Consider the following 22,223-nt stretch of genomic DNA (forward strand, 5'->3'; position numbering starts at 1 on the left):
GAAGAAGACGAAGCAGACGAAGAAGAAGATGAAGAAGAAGAAGAAGAAGAAGACAACTTCTTCACCAAAACGCAGTTGGGGATTTTATGAAAAAGAAGAAAGGAAGGTTTTACATTATTGGAAAATGTATTACGATGCTTCTTTGTTCGCATGAGTGATGATCATCAACTACAACATACACATTTATATGTGTATCTATATGCATGTATACTATATATATGCATGTATATACATAGATGAAGGTAAATAAAGTAAGAAAATGAGAATATACATCTTACCTCTTCCGGTGTTTTTCTATCCCTCAGTATTTTTTTTTTTTTTTTACATCTTTGGATCGACAAGGCCCGATCCATAGCCAATCCCTACTACGCGGGATAACGCGACTTACTGGAGTCGAACTCCGGTGAAGAAGGCGGAGTCAAGTGGACTTAACCACTTGACTAAAGGCACATCCCCATCCCTCAGTATTTTCTTTGTCAACTATATATGAAGAATAAAGGGAAATTTCGTTATCTAATACGTAGCTACATATTCTAACTAAGAAAATGTATTCAGAACTAAACCAGAACTACATAGTCAATATCACATCCGTTAAATTAGTCACGGTTTGAGCCCAACAAACATGTAGAACATATCTTATTGTGAATCGAAAGCAACTCTTTTTTTTTTTACTTGACCTCATTCGCCAAAATTGATTTTATTTTTGGGTCCATTATTCACTCGGGTTCGGGTTTATTTTCTTTTGAGTGTACGGGTCAGTGGGTCTGCAGAAGTTGGTAATCTAAATATATCTCCATGGATTAATGCTGGAAAAATATTTATAAACTCTTGAGGGTGGTTTCCTCTCACCAACAAGAAAGAGACATGTGCTTGATAACGTCGAAAATACTCTAAAAGATGGGCGCTGAGATGATGAGATCCTTAGCCTTCGGAACAGTCAGTATACGGCTAGCCCTAAAGGTTAATCTTGTAGACTATAACTCTTGGAAACCAGGCTTTAAGGTCACTACTTCTCCAACACTGATCAGTTCTGTGGACCATTATATTGTCTCAAATCACCCAAAGGCAACCATATATTAATCTTAACGTCTATGTTATCATCATCTTACCACCTTCTGCTGGCCAAACAAACGTTGAAATTATAACTAAACGGACTGCCCAAAGTAGATGCAACACTCTAAAGGCAGTGAACAAACAAACTATTCATCGGAAGTAGCATGGGTTTCGCTTGGTTCGTGAACAAATGGTCTAAACAAACAATAGAATAGTGTTCAGTTAACAAAACAATTACGGTGCTACGCAAAAGATCCGAACGTGTAATATACAGACGACAAAAAAATAAAATTAAACGAAGAATAGATAAGCTTTTTTTTTTCCTTTCTTTGTTTTGGATAAAATAAAGAATAGAAAAGTTTCACAAATTTTATAGTGATATTAGTGGTACTAGATATTTTTAATTGAACGATTCTTTCAAATTTTTAGTTGCCAATTAAATGTTTCTAAAATTTATGATTTACATTGAAAAGCTAAGAAAGATCGTTTACTAAAGGGCTATATTAAATAAGATATTTGGTCTTTCAAATGTTGCCCTGGCCCGTTAATTACCCATATTAATTTATATGGTCAGTTGACCAAATAATTAGATTTGTAGCCATGATGATTTAAAAATTAGGTAAGTATGAAAGAGAAATAAAATGCAAAGCAAAAATATCTTTCTTTTTTTTATTAATTACACAAATGCCATTGATAAAAGAATATTAATATGCGGATGTCACTGTTCATTTTGATATCCACAACACTATTCATCCGACATAGAAAAACAGTCTCCATTGCTAGAGACGATAACAAAACAAACAATGATTATTGTCGTTAATAATTTTATTAGCAGTATAAATTATATTATATCTGGAAAGTTTACAAATTATATGATAAACTCATATTTATCGTGTTAATTATTTATTATATCATACAAAATATAACAAAATTACATATAATGTGTTAAATATAAAATTTGCTCGATAATGTTATTGATATCAACTACCTTTTTCATTATCATGTTTATTTACCCTGATAATTTAATTATTATCGCTTAATTATACATTAACATATTATGTTAACGTTAGTTTTATTTTTATAATATTAAGTGGACATTGGTAACATGTAAATTCTTTTGTCCAAACACTGTAGAAAAAGCGGTCAGAATTATCACTTAATTTTTGATTCTTCTGAGCATAGATCGTGATAATATCCTTTACTAAACTATTGGCTAAAGAAGGTTATCTAGAATAGTTTTACTATTGAATTACATAAAATCAAACCGACAATTTTTAGTTTTTTGAAACTAACAATATTTTAATACCTTTTTTTTTTTGGCAACTACTAAACTATTTAAATCTAAAACTATTCTTACGAAACAGAAAAATAAATTTTATTCTGCTTCTAAACCTATCACCAAACTTATCATTATCCTATACTATTATTTGGGGAGTACAATTTACAATTACCCTTAATTAACCTTCCACTTTGTAAGAATTTACTTAAGAATGCCATTAAAAATAAAATTTTATATAGTAAATTAATTCAACTCATTAAGGATAAACAAGTCAAATACTATATTATGAAATTTAATTAATTTAATTTAATTATAAAAATGAAAATCTATTATTAATTTCTTTAAAAAGAATGACCAATCAAAATGAATATATAAGATTTGATATCTCATCTTTATATGATTCTATTTCTATAAATAAATAAATGATTATATCATCTATATAAAAGTAAATTTTTTTCCGCATATACCAAGATTTGAATTTTTAAAAACGAATATAAATTATTAAATGTATGAAAGAACAAATTTAACGGGTCAAACTTTCATATTTGAGTAATATATTCCTTTTTTATAATATCATCAATACTTAATAGATCAAAAATTTATGAAGTATAAAATTGTAATTTGATTTTTTGAAACAAATATTTTGGCGGCGGGTTGAATATAATATATTATATGATGAAATGAGTTATGATCCTTATAACTATTTGAATATTTATATTTAACTTCATATCATTTTTTTTTTAAATTCATAATTTTACATAGTACAATAAAAAATTTTAAAGATTTTAATTTGGAACATTTTAAAAAAGTTTAATTTAATATATTAAAGAATATCATAAATATTTAATAGATTAAAAAGATAAAAAAAACTTATAAATACATTAATTTGATTTTCTAAAAAGATATGTTTAAAATATTTATAGTAGACGGCGGGTTAAATGTAATGTATTATATGGTAGAAAGTAATGATCCTTATAACAGACGGCATTTTAAGATTTTATGATGAGATGAGTTAAATAAGGTTTGACACTTCTAAATATTTGAAAATTTGATTCTGCAAGCAATTTTGAAAATAATAAATAATAGATTGTTCCGCAATATTTTCATGAGAAATTGTTAATAATGCCCCATTTCATATGCCCTTTTTTAATAATGTCCCTTTCAGTTGGTCATTTTAAAAAATGCCCCTCAAAAATATCTAAACTGACTAAAATACCCTTGTTTAATGAGATACATGTTGCAGGCCAAAACCCTAAAATCCCATCTTCTCTTGTCGCCGTCTGCTCCATCGAACCCGTAATCTGTTGAAAATGGCGGAGGAGCCGGCGACACCGTCGTTGATTCCTAATTCGAATCCCACTAGATGTAAAATTCGAACGATTTTCAAGCGTTTCAATCCAGATCTGTTGGGTTCGATTTTTCAAGCGTTTCAATCCAGATCTGTTGGGTTCGATTTTTCAAGCGAGATCTATATCACTCTCCCTCTGTGTTTGTCTCTGTCAATTCCAGGTAACCGATCTCTGTCTTTTAGAAGTTTTTTTCAAGCGAAATATGTATATCATCTCTGATTTATTCCACTTCTGGATGTTACAACGTATTTTAAAGGTTGTACATGCTTTTAAAAAGGTTTTACAATGTATTTAAAAGAGTTTACAAGGTATTGTAAAATTTTTACAAGGTATTTTAAAGGTTTTAAAAGGTTTTACAATGTATTTTAAAAGTTCTAAAAGGTTTTAGAATGTATTTTAAAGGTTATTTTAAATGTTTAAAAAGGTTTTACAAGGTATTTTAAAGGTTTTTAAAAGGTTTTACAATGTATTTTAAAAGTTCTAAAAGGTTTTACAATGTATTTTAAAGGTGATTTTAAATGTTTAAAAAGGTTTTACAAGGTATTTTAAAGGTTTTAAAATGATTTACAAAGTATTTTAAAAGAACAAAAAACAACAATCGTTTTTGAAATCGAAATTGAAACCGTGAAATCAAACTTAAGCCGAAGAATAAGAGATTTTGTGTGATTACAGAAAATTGAGAATCCAGATCTGAGAGATTTCATCATATTGACAGAAGAAAAATATCGAAATACAGAAACATGACAAATCTAGCAACGAAATCGAGTTTTGGATAAATCAAGGGCGTAGATTCTCTCTCAATATTTGGATCTCCTCCTGTGAGAAGATGAAAATAGATCTCGTCGGCGGCGGCAATTTGGGTGATGGGAGCTAGGGTTTTTTATTTAGGTTAAATTCTCATTAAGGGTAAAATGGTCAGTTTCAGGGAAGCTATTAGGGAGGGGGAAAATGCTCATTTTATTCCCCAACTATGTGTAATTAATACAATTATTCCCCAACTATCGTGTGCGCAAATTTAATCCTCAACTTGTCGTTGACTTAACAAATTTGGCCCAAAATTTGGTCAATGTTTACTAGTTAACTCGAAAAACGTTAATTAACTCGATTAAAACCTAATAATCTCATAAAATCTCCAAATTGAAAGCTAATAACTAAGGTTCTTAGTAATCCCTTCGAATTGGAAGCTTATTCCTTTATCTATTCATGATATTCTCATCAAAATATGTGAATTCGATTTCAATCTCTATGTGACTCTCAATCGATCTTGAGAAAAAATCACTTAGGGTTCTTAGCTTTCAATTTGGGGAAATATTTGAGGATTTTTTGAATATATTATGTTTTAATCGAGTTAATTAACGTTTTCGAGTTAACTAGTAAACGTTGACCAAATTTTGGGTCAAAATTGTTAAGTCAACAACAAGTTGAAGATTAAATTTGCGCACACGATAGTTGGGAAATAATTGTGTTAATTGCAAATAGTTGGGGAATAAAATGAGCATTTTCTCATTAGGGAGGGGGTATTTTTGAAAAAGGTCATGAGAAAAGGGGCATTTTTGTGAGTCTCCCTATTTTCATAGGAATTGTAAAATGAAAATATAGACTCCACACACGGATTGAATTTGGTATTATTATATACCAAATATATGTTCATAACATATTTGATTATGTGAATAATTGGTAAATTCCGTAATTAGCTCAAACAAATCTCTATTTCAACAACCAATGAATCAGAATTTGAAAAAATAATTTCCTAAATTAATTCAAAATAATAGCTAATTTTCTTAAGTAATTCAAAATAATCTACGTTTTAGATGCGATTCATTTATGATATTTTGATTTTTGATTAAACTAAATTATATGCACTCTCATTTTGTGGTTGTTAACATAAATTAACTCATTGTTCAAACAATATTAATTTTTTTAAAAATAATCTTATTTTCCGTTTTCATGTCTTAAAAAAAATATCCATAATTGAATACTATAGAAAAGGGAAAATATATTCATTCTAATATTATATATAGGGATTGACAAAAAAATATTATTTTTTCACTTACTATTATAATATGTCACAATTTTATTCTAAAACATAAAATTTATAAATTTTGTAATAATTGAAATTCAACTCGTACTATAGTACGAGTGATGATCTAGTCCTATCTATATAACAATAATATCTTGCCTTGAAGAACAAGTTATCTCTGAAACCAGTTTCAAGATTCTTTCCATGCTCGTGAACCGCGTCGCTTTCGCGATATTCACCATTCAGGGAACAACGTGGCATGGCCTGCGTGAGTTTTCGTGTTCAAGAGCTTGTCCATGACTTTGTGATTCCTCTCATGGAGAATCTTCTTCCAGCGATCTTGAAACGGTTGAATTCGAGTCAGTGGGGTTTAGCGTTTGTGGGTGGTTTCTGTGCGGCGGTTCACTTGTTGGAGATGACACGTGTTGCTTTGGTGGAGAATCTTGCCAATGAGATGTTAAAATCGGTGAACAGAGGAATGGAATTAGGGTTTCTTTTGAAAGCTCTTACGGATCTTGAAATCGCTGTAGTGGAACAGTTATGGTGGTATTGTACTACTGAGTTTAGATTTGTTTTGGGTTTGATTCGGAGAATTGTTGACATTCTCACATTCTCTCTATTTCTCACACTCATTTACGGTTTCATTGTCTTTAGAGAGAAAGAACAAAAACCATTACTCTTTAATTGTCTACATTGTATTAATGGATCACAAGGATTGTTTTCTTACATCACACATACAAGCATACTTATACTATTTTACTTCTACTTCTACTTACTACATACACATACACACACTTGCACTTGGACCTTACTCCTAGTTCTAGACTCTCTTACACAAGCAAGGTTAAACTACTAAACCTTACACAACAACAACTCTTAACCACTACACTTGACAACTCTACTAAGCTAGTCTTTAACTAACACAACACACTTACTCATTTGGGCCTAACAAAACATTTAGCCCAATCACTTATTCTTATTACAAGACAACAAGCCCAACTTCATTCTTGTGTTGACTTGTGTCTTCCTCCTCTTTGTCGTTGACTCTCTTCACGACATCTTCTTCTTCTTCTTCTTACTTCGCCATCATCTTCTCTTGGCTTCTTCTTTTCTCTTTTGCAGGTTCAATCAAGGATACAATTCCAACAAGAATTGATGCGATTATCACTGACGAGACAGCGAAGAATGTGTTGGAGAGGATTAATAAGGTTGTGAAGAAGAAGATGCTTGCATATGTTGAAGAGATTGATATTGGTGACGAAGATTGGCTTCTTGCCCAAGTAAACATATTTTCTATCTAATCCGATTTACTTCCCGCCGCCTAATCTTACATATCTCGATTATTTTTATATTGCAAGTATAAAACAACTTTTTTTTGTTAGTTAAACATTTGAATTGGGAAGTTTTAATTATTATCACTTCAGGGGAACAATATCATTTATCACAAAAAACTCGAAATCCTCTCAGGCGTCATTCCCGAAGCTTCTACGATTGTGCCGTTCTCCGACGCCGGTAGAGCTATGGCTCGCCGGCGTCGGACTTTCTCTTCAAGCTTTAGTTCAGCCTCTTTACTCTCTGCTTTTTCAGCTTATTTTCAAGATCGTGTCTCCCGTTTTGATCCAAAGATCTCCCAGATCCGGAGGTTTGGGCTTGCCGGATTTGTTTTCGTCATCTCTTTACCTCCCTCTGAGCCTGATGTCTTCCCGGTTATTCCCCGAATTGCCTTTAGTGAGCTCTGCATCCTCCCAGTTCTCAGCTGTTTAACCCGCAACCACCGGCCGTTTTGTGGCCCATCCTCCACCTTCGTCAAAGCTTCTCCTCCGCCCACCCCTGTGACAAAAGCTGAACTCATATCCATTAAAGTCACTATGTTGGGTCGGCCTCGCGAAATCAACCTCCAGAATCTTAAAAGGGACATGGCTAGATCTCCCTATGAGCCTTCAAACACTACCCCCGAGCATGCGATTACTTCATTGCCGATCTGGAGAACCTCTCCGCCGCCTTGTCCGATGAGAAGAAGGGTGGAAAACGGTGAAACCCTAATTGCATCGATGGTCTCTTCACTTGTGTTGGGCCCATCAAATGTTGGCCCGTTTGTTTTCCAGCTTAGGCCCATTATGATAGCTTTCGGCCCATCCCTTCTCCCAACTTGGCCCAGGTCCATTACTTCAATACTTTTGTTAAGCCAAAATATCAAAAGGTGTGTTCCAAACAATTTTCTTCAAAAGCCCAGGTTTGGCCCGAACTCTTTTTTGTCTTTGCTTAGACAATATTTGCGTCGATTCATGAAATCAATTGATCGAAGACATCAATTGAATCTTAATCCACCATTGTTGCTATGTTGGTACAAGAACTATTTGAGAACCCTGCCATTAGAATCACCTAGGATTATTATCCACATAGTTAAAAGCTTGAAGAAGAACGGCATTATGATCCCGTCTCTAAGGAGCGGTGGTTACCGAAACTTCTTCAACTTTTCATCTCTGTCTCATTTGCTGACCGATTCCATACAAGAGCTAATTCGTAACATCATGGTTATTACTCTTGAAAGTATAAGTTTGAAGAAGATTGGCATTATGATCTCGTCTCCAAGGAGCGGTGATTACCAAAGCTTCTTCATACCTTTATATCCGTTTCTCCTGAATTTTGAGCTCATGCCCATGCCCATACCCATACCCGAAGAAACCTTTATCTTCCAGGATATTCTACCATTGGTCCCAATGTCCTCATTGCGTTTCATGCCGGCGAACCATGAGGCAAAGGATACTTTCTCAACGTCACAAGAACAAGATCTCTCGATCGTGACTATTTCAAAATTCCCCGACTTGTTCGCGGAAGTGTCTATGACACACCATGAGATCGCATGTGGCTTGTTGCTTGATTGCTTCTGTCTCCAATTCTCTATGGCTTATCAAACCTATCTATCTATCTATGTTGTTAGCTTCTGTTCTTTGCAGATTATTGTACTTTTATCCATGCTTGAAGATCTTGTAAACTTTGCCCCTATGGGATTGATTGAATGAAATACAAGTCTTGTTTGTCAAAAAAAAAAAAAAATGTTCAAATTTTAATAAAATCATATTTTTTTAATAAAAAAATTTCTTAAAAATTTATTTTTATGTGTTTATTGTAATTTTGAAAATAATTTTGGATTAATATGTTTTAAAAATAAGTAAATAACTCTAAAACTAGTCCCCGATTAATTTCCGATTTTAATCCGATTTTCCGATTTATCGCTAGGCCTATATTGAGCGCTCGAGTAGCGCCTAACAATTTTTCAAACAAGAAATATATCTAGATTATGGCGGTGATTGGGAGAGGCTTTAAGGGCTGTGTTTTTTTTAAAAAAAAGTCATTAAAGCCATCAATCACAATTTTAAGACTTTAGATTTTTTTAAGGCTTTAAAAGTCTAACTGCCCAATTTGTTTTTCTTTACGTTCAATTTTCTAAAGCCATAAATATGAGGCTTTCAAACAAATAATATAGCTTTTAAATAAATAATAATTAAAAACTTTCTTTTTTCTTGTCCCCATAATAATTAGAATCTCTCTAAATGATTACATATATTTTTTCACAAATATTTTTTGATAAATTAATTATTAGTATCATTTTTCAATCTTTCTTTTAAGATCCATTTCAATAATAATTATTTTATTTTCACAATCACCATTAATATTGGTATAAAAGAGTTTATAGAATAGTATTTTTAATAAAACATACACTTTCATATAGGCCATTCAATTATTTCATAAATTGCTTCATCATTAACAGTTTTATTGATTTTTTATTACTCAAAATTATACAACTACATAACAAAAAAGAAACATTCAAAACACTATTATTAGCCATAACAATTGCTCAAGAATCATTCAAGATAAGTATTTTAACTATTTCTACCTTTTAATTTATTTTTCAAATGTTTATTTGGTTTGTTAGCGAAATTTATGTTGACTAGTTTACCAAAATAGTTATCGTAAAACATATTTTAAATATTTAAAGATCAAATTTGTTTATAATTAATCAAAATAATTTCAAAACAAATAGTTACATACTATTTTAGAAAGAAAACATTATTCATAAAATTAACGATCGATTTGGAGCTAATTTGGAGTGGAAACATCTAAAAAACCGTTTAGATTATTTGAAGATGCTGTAAAATATATATTATAAGGATCCTCAAGCTCCACACCTTCACCCAAGTTTTTATAAACTTATCCCACTTCTTACTAGTGTGTTTGGATATTAAATTTCGTCATGAAATAATAAATATAAATAAATGTGTTCATTTAGAATATTTATTTATTATTTTATTTCTAAACCTTTGTCATTTATTTTAAATAAATATTTTATTATTAATAATTTGATTTTTAGTTTATCCATTTTTTTAATGCAATTTTTGGTTATTAAAATTGAATGAATAATACATATTTCGTTTCTTTATTGAGAATATTTTTCTATTCATTTATTTCTGAATTTTTGTATTTTTCTAAATTTTTATAATTAATAATATTATATTGTCAGATGAATTTATTCATAACATTATTTATATTTATTTTGAATATATATAATTAAAAAAAATAACAGTCACAACTTCTACCGCCTTGTTCTACCAATCAGATTTTAATAGCCAAAGTTTTTGCAGCCAAAGTCTTTACAGCTAAAACTAACAGCCCTTACCAATAAGTCCCTACATGTATTGTAACAGACGACAAAAAAAAATTAAATAAAGAAAGATAAGGGTTTTTTTTTTCTTTTTTTTTGGTGGTAGTAGATATTTTTAATTGAACGATTTAAAAAAAAATCAGTTGCCAATTAAAAGTTTCTAGAATTTATGATTTACATTGAAGAACTTTGAAAGATTGTTTACTAATATTATCAAAATAAAAAAAAAAAAGAATCGTTTACTAATAAACAATTGAATAAAGAAGGTTATCTATAGTATGGACTACACAAAATCAAACTGACAAACTCATCATCATTATCCCATCTATATAACATTTCAAAAAGATATTAACAAACCTAATTTTACAATGCGTAAATCTATAGTTATATTTTTTTTTTCTTCAACCTTTTTAGTCTCTATATATCTATCTCCCCGGGACTTTCTGTTACCTTCCCATGGATAAGCGAAAGATGCCGACGAAGCAACCAACCTCCGAAGAGTTCAACAAAGCCGCCTTCAAGCTTCTTGCGAATCCCCACATCGAACCGACGGTGGAGTTCATCGCCGCCCTCATAAATCCACGGAAATATCAAGAAGATAGAAAGTTCTTCCGTTTTTGCGTCGCCAATTACCCGGGATGCTTCTCCGTCAAGCTCATGTGTGTCTTCGCCTCGAAAGAGCCACGTGTCTCTTACGAGATCAGAGAGAGTGCAATGAGGTTTCTCCACGGTATCTTCATCAAAGAAGAAGCTTCTATGGATTTTGAAGTGGTTCAGGTATTCTCGACTTTACTCATATCTTGCCTTGAAGAACAAGTTATCTCGGAAACCAGTTTCAAGACTCTTTGCTTGCTCGTGAAGCGTGTTGCTTTCGAGATATTCACCATTCAAGAAAGAACTTGGCATGGCTTGCTTAAGTTTATCTCGTCTAGAGCGGAACAAGAGTTTGCGAAAGCGGTTTCCGTGTTCAAGAGCTTGTCGATGCCCTTGGATGAAGAGGAGTTTCTGATTCCTCTAATGGAGAATCTTCTTCCAGCGATCTTGAAACGTTTAGGTGACAAAGAGGAAGAGAGTTCGAGCCAGTGGGGTTTGGCGTTTGTGGGTGGTTTCTGTGCGGCGGTTCACTTGTTGGAGACGAGACGTGTTGCTTTAGTGGAGAATCTTGCTAATGAGATGTTGAAATCGGTGAACAGAGGAATGGAATTAGGGTTTCTTTTGAAAGCTCTTACGGATCTTGAAATCGCTATAGTGGAGCAGTTATGGTGGTATTGTACTACAGAGTTTAAATTCGTCTTGGGTTTGATTCAGAGGATTGATGCGATTATCACTGAGAAGACAGCGAAGAATGTGTTGCAGAGGATTAAGATGGTTGTGAAGAAGAAGATGCTTGAATATGTTGGAGAGATTGATAATGGTGATGAAGATTGGCTTAATCAGCGCCTTTGAGTTTGGTTGCTTCCTGCCCAAGTAAACAAATTCTTAGGGGAATGTTTTGGTTTTGGTTTTGGTTTTGGTTTTGGTTTTGGTTTTGGTTTGTGTAGTGTTTAGGTGTTTATATTTTGGTTTTACGTACGAGTGGATTGAATGAAATAGAGTTTTAGGACTAATATTTTTTTGCATCTTTGGTCATGATCTACTAATCTTGTGCAAATTTTGAGAGTTTGATTTCTTACGTTGAGACTTGATGAAACAATAAAAGGACTAACAAGAGTCATAGAGATATACACAGGAAAACTAATGCAAAAAGGAAAAGACTCGAAACTAGAAAAAGCAAAAAAAAACAAAAAAAAACATCAAACCAAATTCTCGAAAGCTAATGCAAAAAGAACTTTCCAAATTCTGATGCAGCAACATTACCAGTTTTGTTATAGTTGTCGTATATTGTAGTGGAAAGTTTATAACTAAAAGCACGAGTTCCAGCTCTGCATATTTACCCACCAAGAGCGAGACTTCTTTTTCTAATTCACACATTTGATCCGAATATAAACCATGTGGATACAAACATTTCCGTTGTGAAATTACCTCTATGCATAAGATGGTTTTGCTCATTCTCATTTAGGGTTCTAAAATTCCGGGCAACACTATGATAGATTGACATTGATTTCTCAAATTTATCTCCAATATAAATACATATATTTTTTGTTTTATTTTTGCTTTTTTAGGAAATGAAATATATTTAGACAATAAATCGAGACACATGTAAATGATTAATGAGATTAACAATATGTATCATGGTTTAATTTAATTTATAGTTTAATTCAATTTTCTTAATCAGTTACGAATTAATACGTGAGGCTGTTATATGTTTTTTTTTTTTTTTGGCAGTTTTACTTAATTTTAACTTTTTTGATTAAGAAGATTTTTGATATATATTATATTAATTAATATACGCATAAGAAATTTTAGTGATCATCAACTTGAAAATCATTTTCTTGCCTTAGGAAATAATGCAGTGTTTGGTGGAATATATATATATATATATATATATATATATATATCACTGGATACGAAACACTGAAGAATAGTAAGATTAATCAATTTAAGTTCAATAATCACTGATGGGAAAAGTTTAGGTATACAAAATGTTTTGTGCAAATCCAATACAATTGGGCACATGAACTTTTACTATTAGTTTCGTCAAAAAAAAAGTATATCATTTTTACGCCAAAAACTATTAAGACGAAAATAAGTGATGAATAGGAGCATCCTAATATAAGGTTACAATGTATGAAAATTTGTTACTAAAATAAATAAATTTGTGTTTGATATTAAGATGCTTTTGGTGTTTCAAAAATAAGAGCATGAAGTTGAACTGTTTGAGTCCAAATCCTTTATAGCAGTACTAAGTATATTGAATAGTGTTTGGTGATGATCTACTCGATCTTTATCCGTCTCCTCTAGGCCAGAGGCAACATTTCAATCACTTTAGCGAAAACACGTTGCAAACATTGTGCTTCAGTTGGAAAGGAATCTGATCAAAGCTTCTATGGCAAAGGGTCGGAACTGTTCCATGTAAATATGAGTACATAAGATATTGGAGATGAAGCATTTCATAATTTGTATGCTAGGGACCAGAGACTCTAGAGATAATTTGACCAAAATCATCAAGGCTGACTCCAAATACCTCTTTTCCATTGAATAAGACAATCGGTAAAATAAGGGCCAAAAATCCGGCCATTCTGGCAGGTAAACCGAAGGAACAAGAGACACCACCAAGCAAAGTTTCTCGTGGATGTCTTCTTCCTCGTTTAATCGGTTTAGCAATTATGTTGTGACATATGATTTCGTGCTTGGGGACAGACGCAACAAGAAATTGTCGGTAAACAACTTCCGGAGGAGCACGACAGCCATGTCGCGCATCTTCTCATCAGGTGATTCTATTCATCGGAGGTCCTTCGCCGAGAGTGCCTTCAATCTTGCGAAACAAAGGCACTCTTGCAGTAAAACCTTTATAAATTAATATTATCGGAATTGAAAAATTCTATTAATTTATAGAGGTATTAATTTATCGAGAAATTAATAACTATTAATTTATAGAGAGATTTTACTAATTTTGTAATTTCTTAAAAATTCAATCTGAAAAATAATTTTTCTTTATAATCAATATCTTACTAAAACCAATTACAAGTAGAAAAAAAATTATTCAGTTTAGAAAACAACACAAACTTTTTTCGATGTAGTAAAAATATTAGAAATGAACTCTACCAAGAATTAATACAAATTAAAGGAAAATAGACGATACTAGAGTCATATTTTACTGAATGTTTATATATTACCATATAAGAGATTGAGAGAAAAGATCACCTAAAGGAGTTTGAGAATGAGATTAACGTCTTGGGAATAATCCGGCATTCGAATCTCCTTGCACTTAAAGCTTATTACTTAGGCCCTAAAGGAGAGAAGCTTGTCGTCTTCGATTACATGTCTAGAGGAAGTCTTGCCACATTCCTTCATGGTAAGTTTGATACTAAAGCCTCAAAGTTTGATACTTTTGCTAAAACAAGTAATATTTTGTAACTCTGTTTTCATATTTGAAATTGCAGCAAGAGGACCAGATGTTCATATCAATTGGCCTACAAGGATGAGCTTAATAAAGGGAATGGCTCGTGGCTTGTTCTACCTTCACACACACGCAAATATCATCCACGGAAACTTAACATCAAGCAATGTACTTTTGGATGAGAACATCAACGCGAAGATCTCAGATTACCGTCTTTCAAGGCTAATGACAGCAGCAGCAGGATCAAGCGTGATTGCAACAGCTGGTGCGTTAGGTTACACAGCACCTGAGCTCTCTAAGCTGAAGAAAGCCAATACGAAAACCGATGTGTACAGCCTCGGTGTGATCATATTGGAGCTTTTGACTGGTAAATCTCCGAGTGAGGCCTTAAACGGTGTGGATTTGCCTCAATGGGTTGCTACTGCAGTTAAAGAAGAGTGGACTAATGAGGTTTTCGATTTGGAGCTGTTGAATGATGTGAACACAATGGTTGATGAGATTTTGAATACACTGAAACTGGCGTTGCATTGTGTTGATCCTACACCATCAACAAGACCTGAAGCTCAACAAGTGATGACACAACTTGGAGAGATTAGACCTAAAGAGACAGCAACAACGTCTGAACCATTGATTGATGTTCCTGAAGCTTCTGCTTCCACAAGTCAATAGAAAGAGTGGAGAGTTTTGGTAGTGTGGAAATGTTGCAGAGTAGTAGTAGATTTTTTGCAATTCTTTAATTCTTCCAAGTAGTTTTTTTTGTTCTTTGTTTGTTTCAGTGTTTTGAATCATTTCATCATCAGTTTATGTTTGTATATAGTGTAAACTGGTTATGTTTCCTTCATCAAGTAGTCTCTGTCTTTTGAGCATTATTGAAAAAACTTGGGTTTTGAAGAAGGTACTACAGGAAATGATCAACAGTAAAATTTTAGGTAAGTTTCAAATCACCATATACTGAAAAAGAGAGAACATTGAGAAGATTGGAAGATCTAACCAATTTAAATATGTACCTTTACTTACGTAAGTATGAAAATGCTCACACATTTGGTTTGGTATTATATATTGATATATGTAATGAAATACGAAACAGAAATAAATTTCTAATAAGTTTGAAATAAAGACCAACATAATAAGCCGCAAATGTTAACTTATTAATATAGTAAGGAACTCTACTATTATTATAGGAAAATTTGTTTTAAAGCGAGAAATGCTAAGAGATTGTTGTATCAAGCAAAAGAGACTTGTAGTAAATGTCCATGGCACGCAACTCCCGCAAGCCCCTCCAGAACAGCTGGTAAGCACATTCTTACACCTTAGTACATGTCTACAGTTGAAGAACTCTGGACCAAACTCAATCAATGTCCTCATTTCGAGATAACATAACGAATAGTAAAAAAAAAATTGTTTTCGTCATTAACTTACCTCCACACATATATAAAATATCATAAGAGTCGATATTTGTTCATTTTTCAGATCTCAACTTCATGCTGGTGTTAATTATATCGGATGCTAAATAGTCTAAATTAGTATACAAGTACACTAAAATACATTTCAAAACTACTAAGACCCAAAAAAAAAAATCATGGATTAACTTCTAATTATATTTTACTAATTTTAGTAAAAAAAAAAAAAAAGATACGAGAAATTTGAAATAAGTTTTAGAATAAAGACTAAAACAATAAGTTTCAAAGCATGCGGAATAGTACAAAAAGACTACAGAAGTCCATCAGCTTGAGAGAGTTTTTATACTCTTTTTTTGTTTGATCAAAAAAAAAGTTTTTATACTCTTATCTCTTAAAAGATTGCATAAAAAAGTCTTCTGTTTACTTTCCAACACAGTCAGTGGCTGCTGCTGCAACTGTATCAACCAATTTGATCCTCTTCGCTGGTGGTTCAACTTCAGACACAGTCTGAGTTCCTTCTTCTTCTTCAGACTCACCGTTGTTTCCTCCAGAAGACTCTGCAGTGTCTTTGCTTGATTCAGCCTCTTCCTCTTTCTTCTTCAGATTTTCGATAACTTCCATCATTTCTCTATTCACCTATTTTATTAAGCATTGATTCATGTTAGCCAAAGTTATTACAACAAAATTGGTAAAAACTAGAAGAGTGGTTTTTGTTTTTTACCTGCGGGTTTTGAAGAAAGTCGGAGAGGTCGGTAGTGCAGCACGGACAGGTCATTATGTTCTTCTTTGCACGTAGTGTGCGCCCGCCTCTGCTTCTCTCTCTCACTTGAGAGACCCCAGCAAATTTAGCTTCCAGGCATGCTTTGCAGAAGTTGTGAGCACAAGGCGTCGTCACTGGAAAACTCAGCACTTTCCGACAGATTTGGCAACCGAATTCTGTGTCAAATATAACCCAAATCACAGTTATGTATTGTGCTAGATACAATAATAACACAAGTGGTAATCGATGTTTACCTTTGAGAAGTCTGTTATTTCCGTTTTTTGCTTTCCTAATGATCTTCCTCTCCTCAGGATCCAAAGCAGCAACAGCCTTTCTGCTAACAGGTGGAGACTTCATCCATTTCCAACGACCCTCAGCTTCCTAATCAAGGAAAATGTATCCGCAGGCACAGGGAAAAAGGTCACAAATCATGAACCAGCCGAAGAATGCTCAAACAAAAGAAAGGCTGTACTAACATCGAAATCCCATGACGGACTCTCCTTTCTCACAAACAGGTCAGTAGCTTTCTTAAGCTCTGGAATATTAGGCAAAGGTCTTGGACGATCGCCATGCTCATCACTGCAGTATATAATTCAAAGTCTCATGAGCCATCAAATAGCAAATACAGAAATAAGGCACCTTTCCGGAAAAAAAAAGAAGAAGATCAAACCTGGTCCATGGAGCTGGCTCATTGTCACATCTAACAAATAGGTAACGACAGACCTTATAAGAACCCTACAGAAAACAGAAGAGTGTACTTCAGGAAGAAAACAATCCAGCTCTGCATAGAAAGAACAATATAGGAATGTTAGCTATATATTCAACCTGTATTCCAACGTTGCTCCAGCACTTCTCGATTCGGTAGACCCCATCGTATCTCACTCCTTCCTTAGGGGCATATGCAGAACGCTTCTCCTTGTGAGACCTGAAGAGTCATGATAACTTTCTGCTCAGAGTATATCGATGAATAAAGATAATCTATTCTTATTCAATAAAGAAAGCATCCCATTCACATAAAGTTGAGAGTCTGCAGAAAAGCTAACCTGACAACTCGGACAGGATAGCCCATTTTGCAACTAAGTCTTAGAGCTTCATTCATTTTTGCAAACGACTGGTCAGAAGACTGTATCTTGTTAGTTCTTTTGTTTCCTCCGAGATCCCTTCCACCACTGCAACACACATTCACACATTACTTCTATAAGAGACACAAGCCACAAATATAGAGGCATCAAAGTGTTATAGGAGTAATGTAAAAATCGAACCTTCCTGTGTAGAGAAACCATTCACCATGATCCTCATCATCATCATAACCTCCAGAGAGCGCCACAGACTGAGCTCCAACCGCTGATTGCCCGGCAATGCCAGCAATATGCGGGAAATGAGCTCCCCACTGCCTACAATCTTGCCTGTCCTCCCAAGATTCTCCAACCAAAACACCTTGGTTTCTAGTGGGATCATTTTCAGCTGGTATGGGACCAAAATGATCACCAGGTATTGTAACATAAATCCTTCCGCTAGCAGCATTAGCTTTCCCAGTCTTTTTAGCCCGCTCGGTAGTAAAGGCTTTCTCAGGACGGTCTTGGTTGCGGATAATATGATGAACCTTGGCCGCAGCTGCCTCAACAGAACATTTGGTAACACTTGCTAAACGAATAGCAGAGACTAGAGCTAAGTTGATGCGAGGATTTCGCGCAACATTTTTGGGAATTTTGGTTCGGCATGTCATACAAGTTAGCTTCCCTTGACCTACCCATTTCTCGAAACATCTCAAGCAGAAGTTGTGCCCACACGGTGTCTACAAACAAAAATACAATACATCCATTAGTGTGCTACTTAAATACACTAAATAGCATTGTCCAGAACACAAATAAACTAACAATTCTTCTACTGTTCAACAAGGCATTAACACAATCACAAGCATCAGACTGGTTGCAAATACGCATTAGTGTGGTACTTCAAATATTAATCATCCTTATCAACAACAAACACATAAATTAGCGATTCTACTAGTGTTATGTGTACTAATCACAAGTCATTAACACAAACCACAAGCATAAATTAGCAATTCTACTACTGTTATTAACACTAATCACAAGATTTAACAAGTCATTAACACAAATCACAAGCACATAATCTATTGATTTGAAGAATCAATGGAAACGAACGAACCGTGATAGGTCTTTCTGGCAATTGAATGCAAATAGAACAAAAGATTTCTAACTTCTTCTTGTCTTCTTCAACGAGACGATCGTCACCACCACCACTCATGAGCTTCTGCCTCCTTTTGGCTTTCTCAGCTTCCGTCAAAGTCAGATCAGCCTGAATCGCACGGATCGCTGCTACGAGAACTGAACCGGATGATTCAAATCCGACGTTTCCGGTAACTGGAACGGCGGAGGAAACGACATCGCCGGAGCAATCGGGACACTGCCACTCTCCAGTGGAAGAAGAGAGTGATTCAGGAAGGAGACAGGACACGTGCCAGGGAGTGACGCACGTGCCACACGTGAGAGTCTCTTCTGACGGAGGTTTTACCTGGCACCGCATACATACGCCGTCTCCGTCGCAAGGAAACTGAACTTCAGGCGCCATTGTTGAAACGAGTGAGAGAGAGATTAGAGAGAAAATGGTGTTTTCGAGATTTGTGAGAGAAGAGGAAGGCGAAAAGTGAAGAGGCGGGTTTTGAAAGTTTTGGGAAAACGAAGTCTTTAAAGAATTTCAAAATGAATTACAAAAAATCTAAAAAAGAAAAAAATCTCACAAAGCGATAAGAATTGGGGATTGTGACAGAATGGCAACTATTATATTTAATTTTCCTTAAAAGTTGCTTTTTGGGTCAACATTTTTTATTTACCATCTTTGTCATATTTATTAATTTATATGTAAATGATAAAGACGTGATTTAAGAAAAAACAAAAACAAAGATAAATTATTAGACTTGAGGTGGTGATTTTGTGAAAAATAATTGTATATAAATTTTCTATTATATTTGCAATTGTTTTGTTGAAATTTATTAATGTATTATACGTTTTAAAAATGAAATATATTTTGCCACTTAAACTTCAATAATTTATATGAAATAGTTAATAGAACGTCTTCAAATTATATTTAAAAATTAATTGATTTTATGGTGATATTAAAAATAGAAAATTATTATATCATACTATGTGTTAGTCAATCGTCAGTTTATCTGAAACTCTAGTTATAGATTCGCTATATATACAGAAAAAATGTTTATACTTAAAAGACATTAACATTTAGATGTTTATGGCAGAGATCAATTTATGTTATCAAATGCTACTCAATTATATTGTAGCTCGTGGATTTCAAATCCAAAAACTACATATTAAGATAAATCAATTAAAACAATAACATATTTATCATTACATAACATATATCCATAACTAGTACTATAAATTTATATTAAGTAAAATAACCATTGACCAACACGTGTGATATAATTATTGCCATAAAACTAATTACTTCTTTTTAATATGATTTGACGGCGTCTTAGTAACTATTTCAAATAATTATTGAAGTTCAAAAAAAGTCAAAATACATATTATTTTAAAATATTTACATTTGTTAATTAAAGAAACCAATTTTAATGTATAGTTGTTATAAAAGAAAAAAACCAACTACTAATATAATTCAAATTTGAGAAACTCTTATTTTCCACTAAACCACCACCACTAGTACTATCAATATACAAAGTACTTTAATATGATCACTCTTTAATATGTATGGTATAGACTTATATGTATGGCGGAAAAAAAAATGTATGGTATAGACTTATAGTTATTACAATTTTTGATCTTGCTACAAAATTACTATTGTTTTGAATATGATTTGACGGAGTATTGTTTTAATTAATTTTCTAAATGTGTTATTTTAGATTCAAAATCCATATGTCACATTATAATTAACAAGCATTTGATAAAGTAAATTTATCTCCAACATAAACATCTAAAAATTGATGTAACTTAAGTATAAATGTTCAACAATATGTAACATTGAACAAAAAAAACAAAATATGTAACATTGATGCAGGAACTAAGAGTGTTTAGAGCACCCTCAATGGTTGGATCCAAAAATTAGGATCCAAACAAGATTTATAATTTTAATAATGGAAAATAAAAAATTTAGACACTTTTGAGTGTTTTCTTTTATCTTGAGACAGTTTAATGGTGGAATCCAAAAAGTGAAGATCTAAAAATTTCAAATTTTCAAAAAATGTGTATAAGTTGGTTGTGTTACAAACTATACAATGTCTGAATCTTACTTGTTAATAAATGTGTGAGCATTGAACCACAGAAAGAGGCCTCCAAGAGAGTATCGAAATGTGACAAAAAAGACTCAACAAATGATACTCAACCAGCTGGAATAGAACCCAAATGGCAGTCGCAACACCAAGAACATCAGCTGACAGTTTTTTATTCATCCAAAAGAACACATCAGCAGCTGCAAAGAATCATTGAGAAAAGAGACATAAGGCCAACGACATGTGAGAAAGAAAAAAAAAGAAGAGATTAGAATTCCACAGAACTCAAAATTGGTGTAGCAATTTATTGATTGATGGTTAACCATCAACCATCCACAGATCCTATAATCCTAAAGTTGGTTGATGGTTAAGTTATTGATGGACTGATGTCACTCTCAACAAATTCAGGTGGATAGAAGATAAAGTTGGTGGAGAATCAGTTGCTGGACTGAACTTACTTTCAATAAATGCGATAAAGATGAATAGATGGGTGGATCGGTAGCATCATAAGGGCTATGGAAAGACCTTTGATACACCTTGACAAGTTTAGTTTAAAGGAATCACACACAATGAAATAAAATTCTAAAGATATCAAGATATCACATATTAATATACAAAATCTCTCTAATTTTTACTTAATTCTTAAATTGTTTTTATTCATAAAATAAGCTTCATAATATAGAAAAATACATAAAAACGTTTTCAAAAGTAGCCTAACATGCATCACACCTTGGGAATTGAAATTCAAACTCTTAACTGCATGTAAGAGAGAGAAACCCACTTAAATAAATGCTATCTTAATTGTGGCCTTAAATATTCCAATTAAAATCCATTTTTCTTAAATCCAAACCCATAAAGTTTCAAACTATGAGTAGATGTTTTGCTTATACATTCAGATTTGATGACTTCATCAAACATCAATCCATAACAAGTACCATACTGTCCATACATGTATATTAGGTAAACTGACTATTGACCAACACGTGCGATATAACTATTGCCATAAAACCTATTTTTTAAAATTTGATAACTAAACTAGTTAGTAATATAGAATTAAATTTTTATATATAATTAATTTTCGCTATTAGGTAAATTTACTATTAACAAACCTATGCAATATAAGTTATAACTGTTACCATAAAACTCTTGTTTTACAATTTGACGGCATACTATTAATTATTATAGTAAACTAATTATATATAGAATTCAAATTTTATATATAGTCATTTTTTAATAGACAACCGCCTCTTGTTTATTTAATACATACACGTGCGATATAACTATTGTCATAGAATTAATCACTTTTTTCTTTTATATAATTGACGACATAATATAATACTTATTTCAAATAAGTTATTGAAGCTCAAGAAACAAAATACATATTAGTTTTTACTTTTATAAATTAAAAAAAAAAAAACCGTTTACAAATATAATTTCA

General features: G+C 32.7%; 4 protein-coding genes and 1 pseudogene across 8 annotated transcripts; 4 read left to right on the forward strand and 1 right to left on the reverse strand.

Annotated features, from left to right (window-relative positions):
* The first annotated feature begins 3,642 nt into the window (after nt 1-3,642).
* On the forward strand, nt 3,643-7,082 carry LOC9323064 (annotated as a pseudogene).
* LOC9323065 lies at nt 7,077-8,724 on the forward strand. The gene has a single exon (XM_002886954.2). The coding sequence runs from the start codon at nt 7,222-7,224 to the stop codon at nt 8,722-8,724; it is 1,503 nt and encodes a 500-aa protein (XP_002887000.1). The 5' UTR covers nt 7,077-7,221.
* A 1,747-nt stretch (nt 8,725-10,471) lies between these two features.
* Nucleotides 10,472-12,024, forward strand: LOC9323066. The gene has a single exon (XM_002886955.2). It carries the CDS (start codon nt 10,821-10,823, stop codon nt 11,808-11,810), a length of 990 nt encoding a protein of 329 aa, XP_002887001.2. The 5' UTR covers nt 10,472-10,820; the 3' UTR covers nt 11,811-12,024.
* Nucleotides 12,025-14,079: 2,055 nt separating this feature from the next.
* On the forward strand, nt 14,080-15,098 carry LOC9323067 (probable leucine-rich repeat receptor-like protein kinase IMK3). The gene has a single exon (XM_021035905.1). The coding sequence runs from the start codon at nt 14,317-14,319 to the stop codon at nt 15,031-15,033; it is 717 nt and encodes a 238-aa protein (XP_020891564.1). The 5' UTR covers nt 14,080-14,316; the 3' UTR covers nt 15,034-15,098.
* An 885-nt stretch (nt 15,099-15,983) lies between these two features.
* On the reverse strand, nt 15,984-21,339 carry LOC9323068 (E3 ubiquitin-protein ligase ORTHRUS 1). 5 transcript variants are annotated; one of them, XM_021035904.1, is made up of 12 exons: nt 21,244-21,336; nt 20,807-20,985; nt 18,694-19,098; nt 17,787-18,319; nt 17,568-17,693; nt 17,350-17,449; nt 17,195-17,259; nt 17,001-17,103; nt 16,779-16,905; nt 16,486-16,700; nt 16,151-16,400; nt 15,984-16,115 (listed from the first exon to the last, which is right to left on the reverse strand). In XM_021035904.1, the coding sequence occupies exons 3-11, from the start codon at nt 19,069-19,071 to the stop codon at nt 16,185-16,187; spliced, it is 1,863 nt and encodes a 620-aa protein (XP_020891563.1). In that variant the 5' UTR covers nt 19,072-19,098; nt 20,807-20,985; nt 21,244-21,336; the 3' UTR covers nt 15,984-16,115; nt 16,151-16,184. The 5 variants fall into 5 exon arrangements, with proteins under 5 accessions (XP_020891563.1, XP_020891561.1, XP_020891559.1 ...); XM_021035902.1 differs by having other exon boundaries at nt 18,694-19,103; XM_021035900.1 differs by having other exon boundaries at nt 16,486-16,905; nt 18,694-19,103; nt 21,244-21,339.
* Nucleotides 21,340-22,223: the final 884 nt, after the last annotated feature.

Source organism: Arabidopsis lyrata (genome assembly GCF_000004255.2).
Source record: "Arabidopsis lyrata subsp. lyrata unplaced genomic scaffold ARALYscaffold_2, whole genome shotgun sequence".
Classification (NCBI taxonomy): Eukaryota; Viridiplantae; Streptophyta; class Magnoliopsida; order Brassicales; family Brassicaceae; genus Arabidopsis; species Arabidopsis lyrata.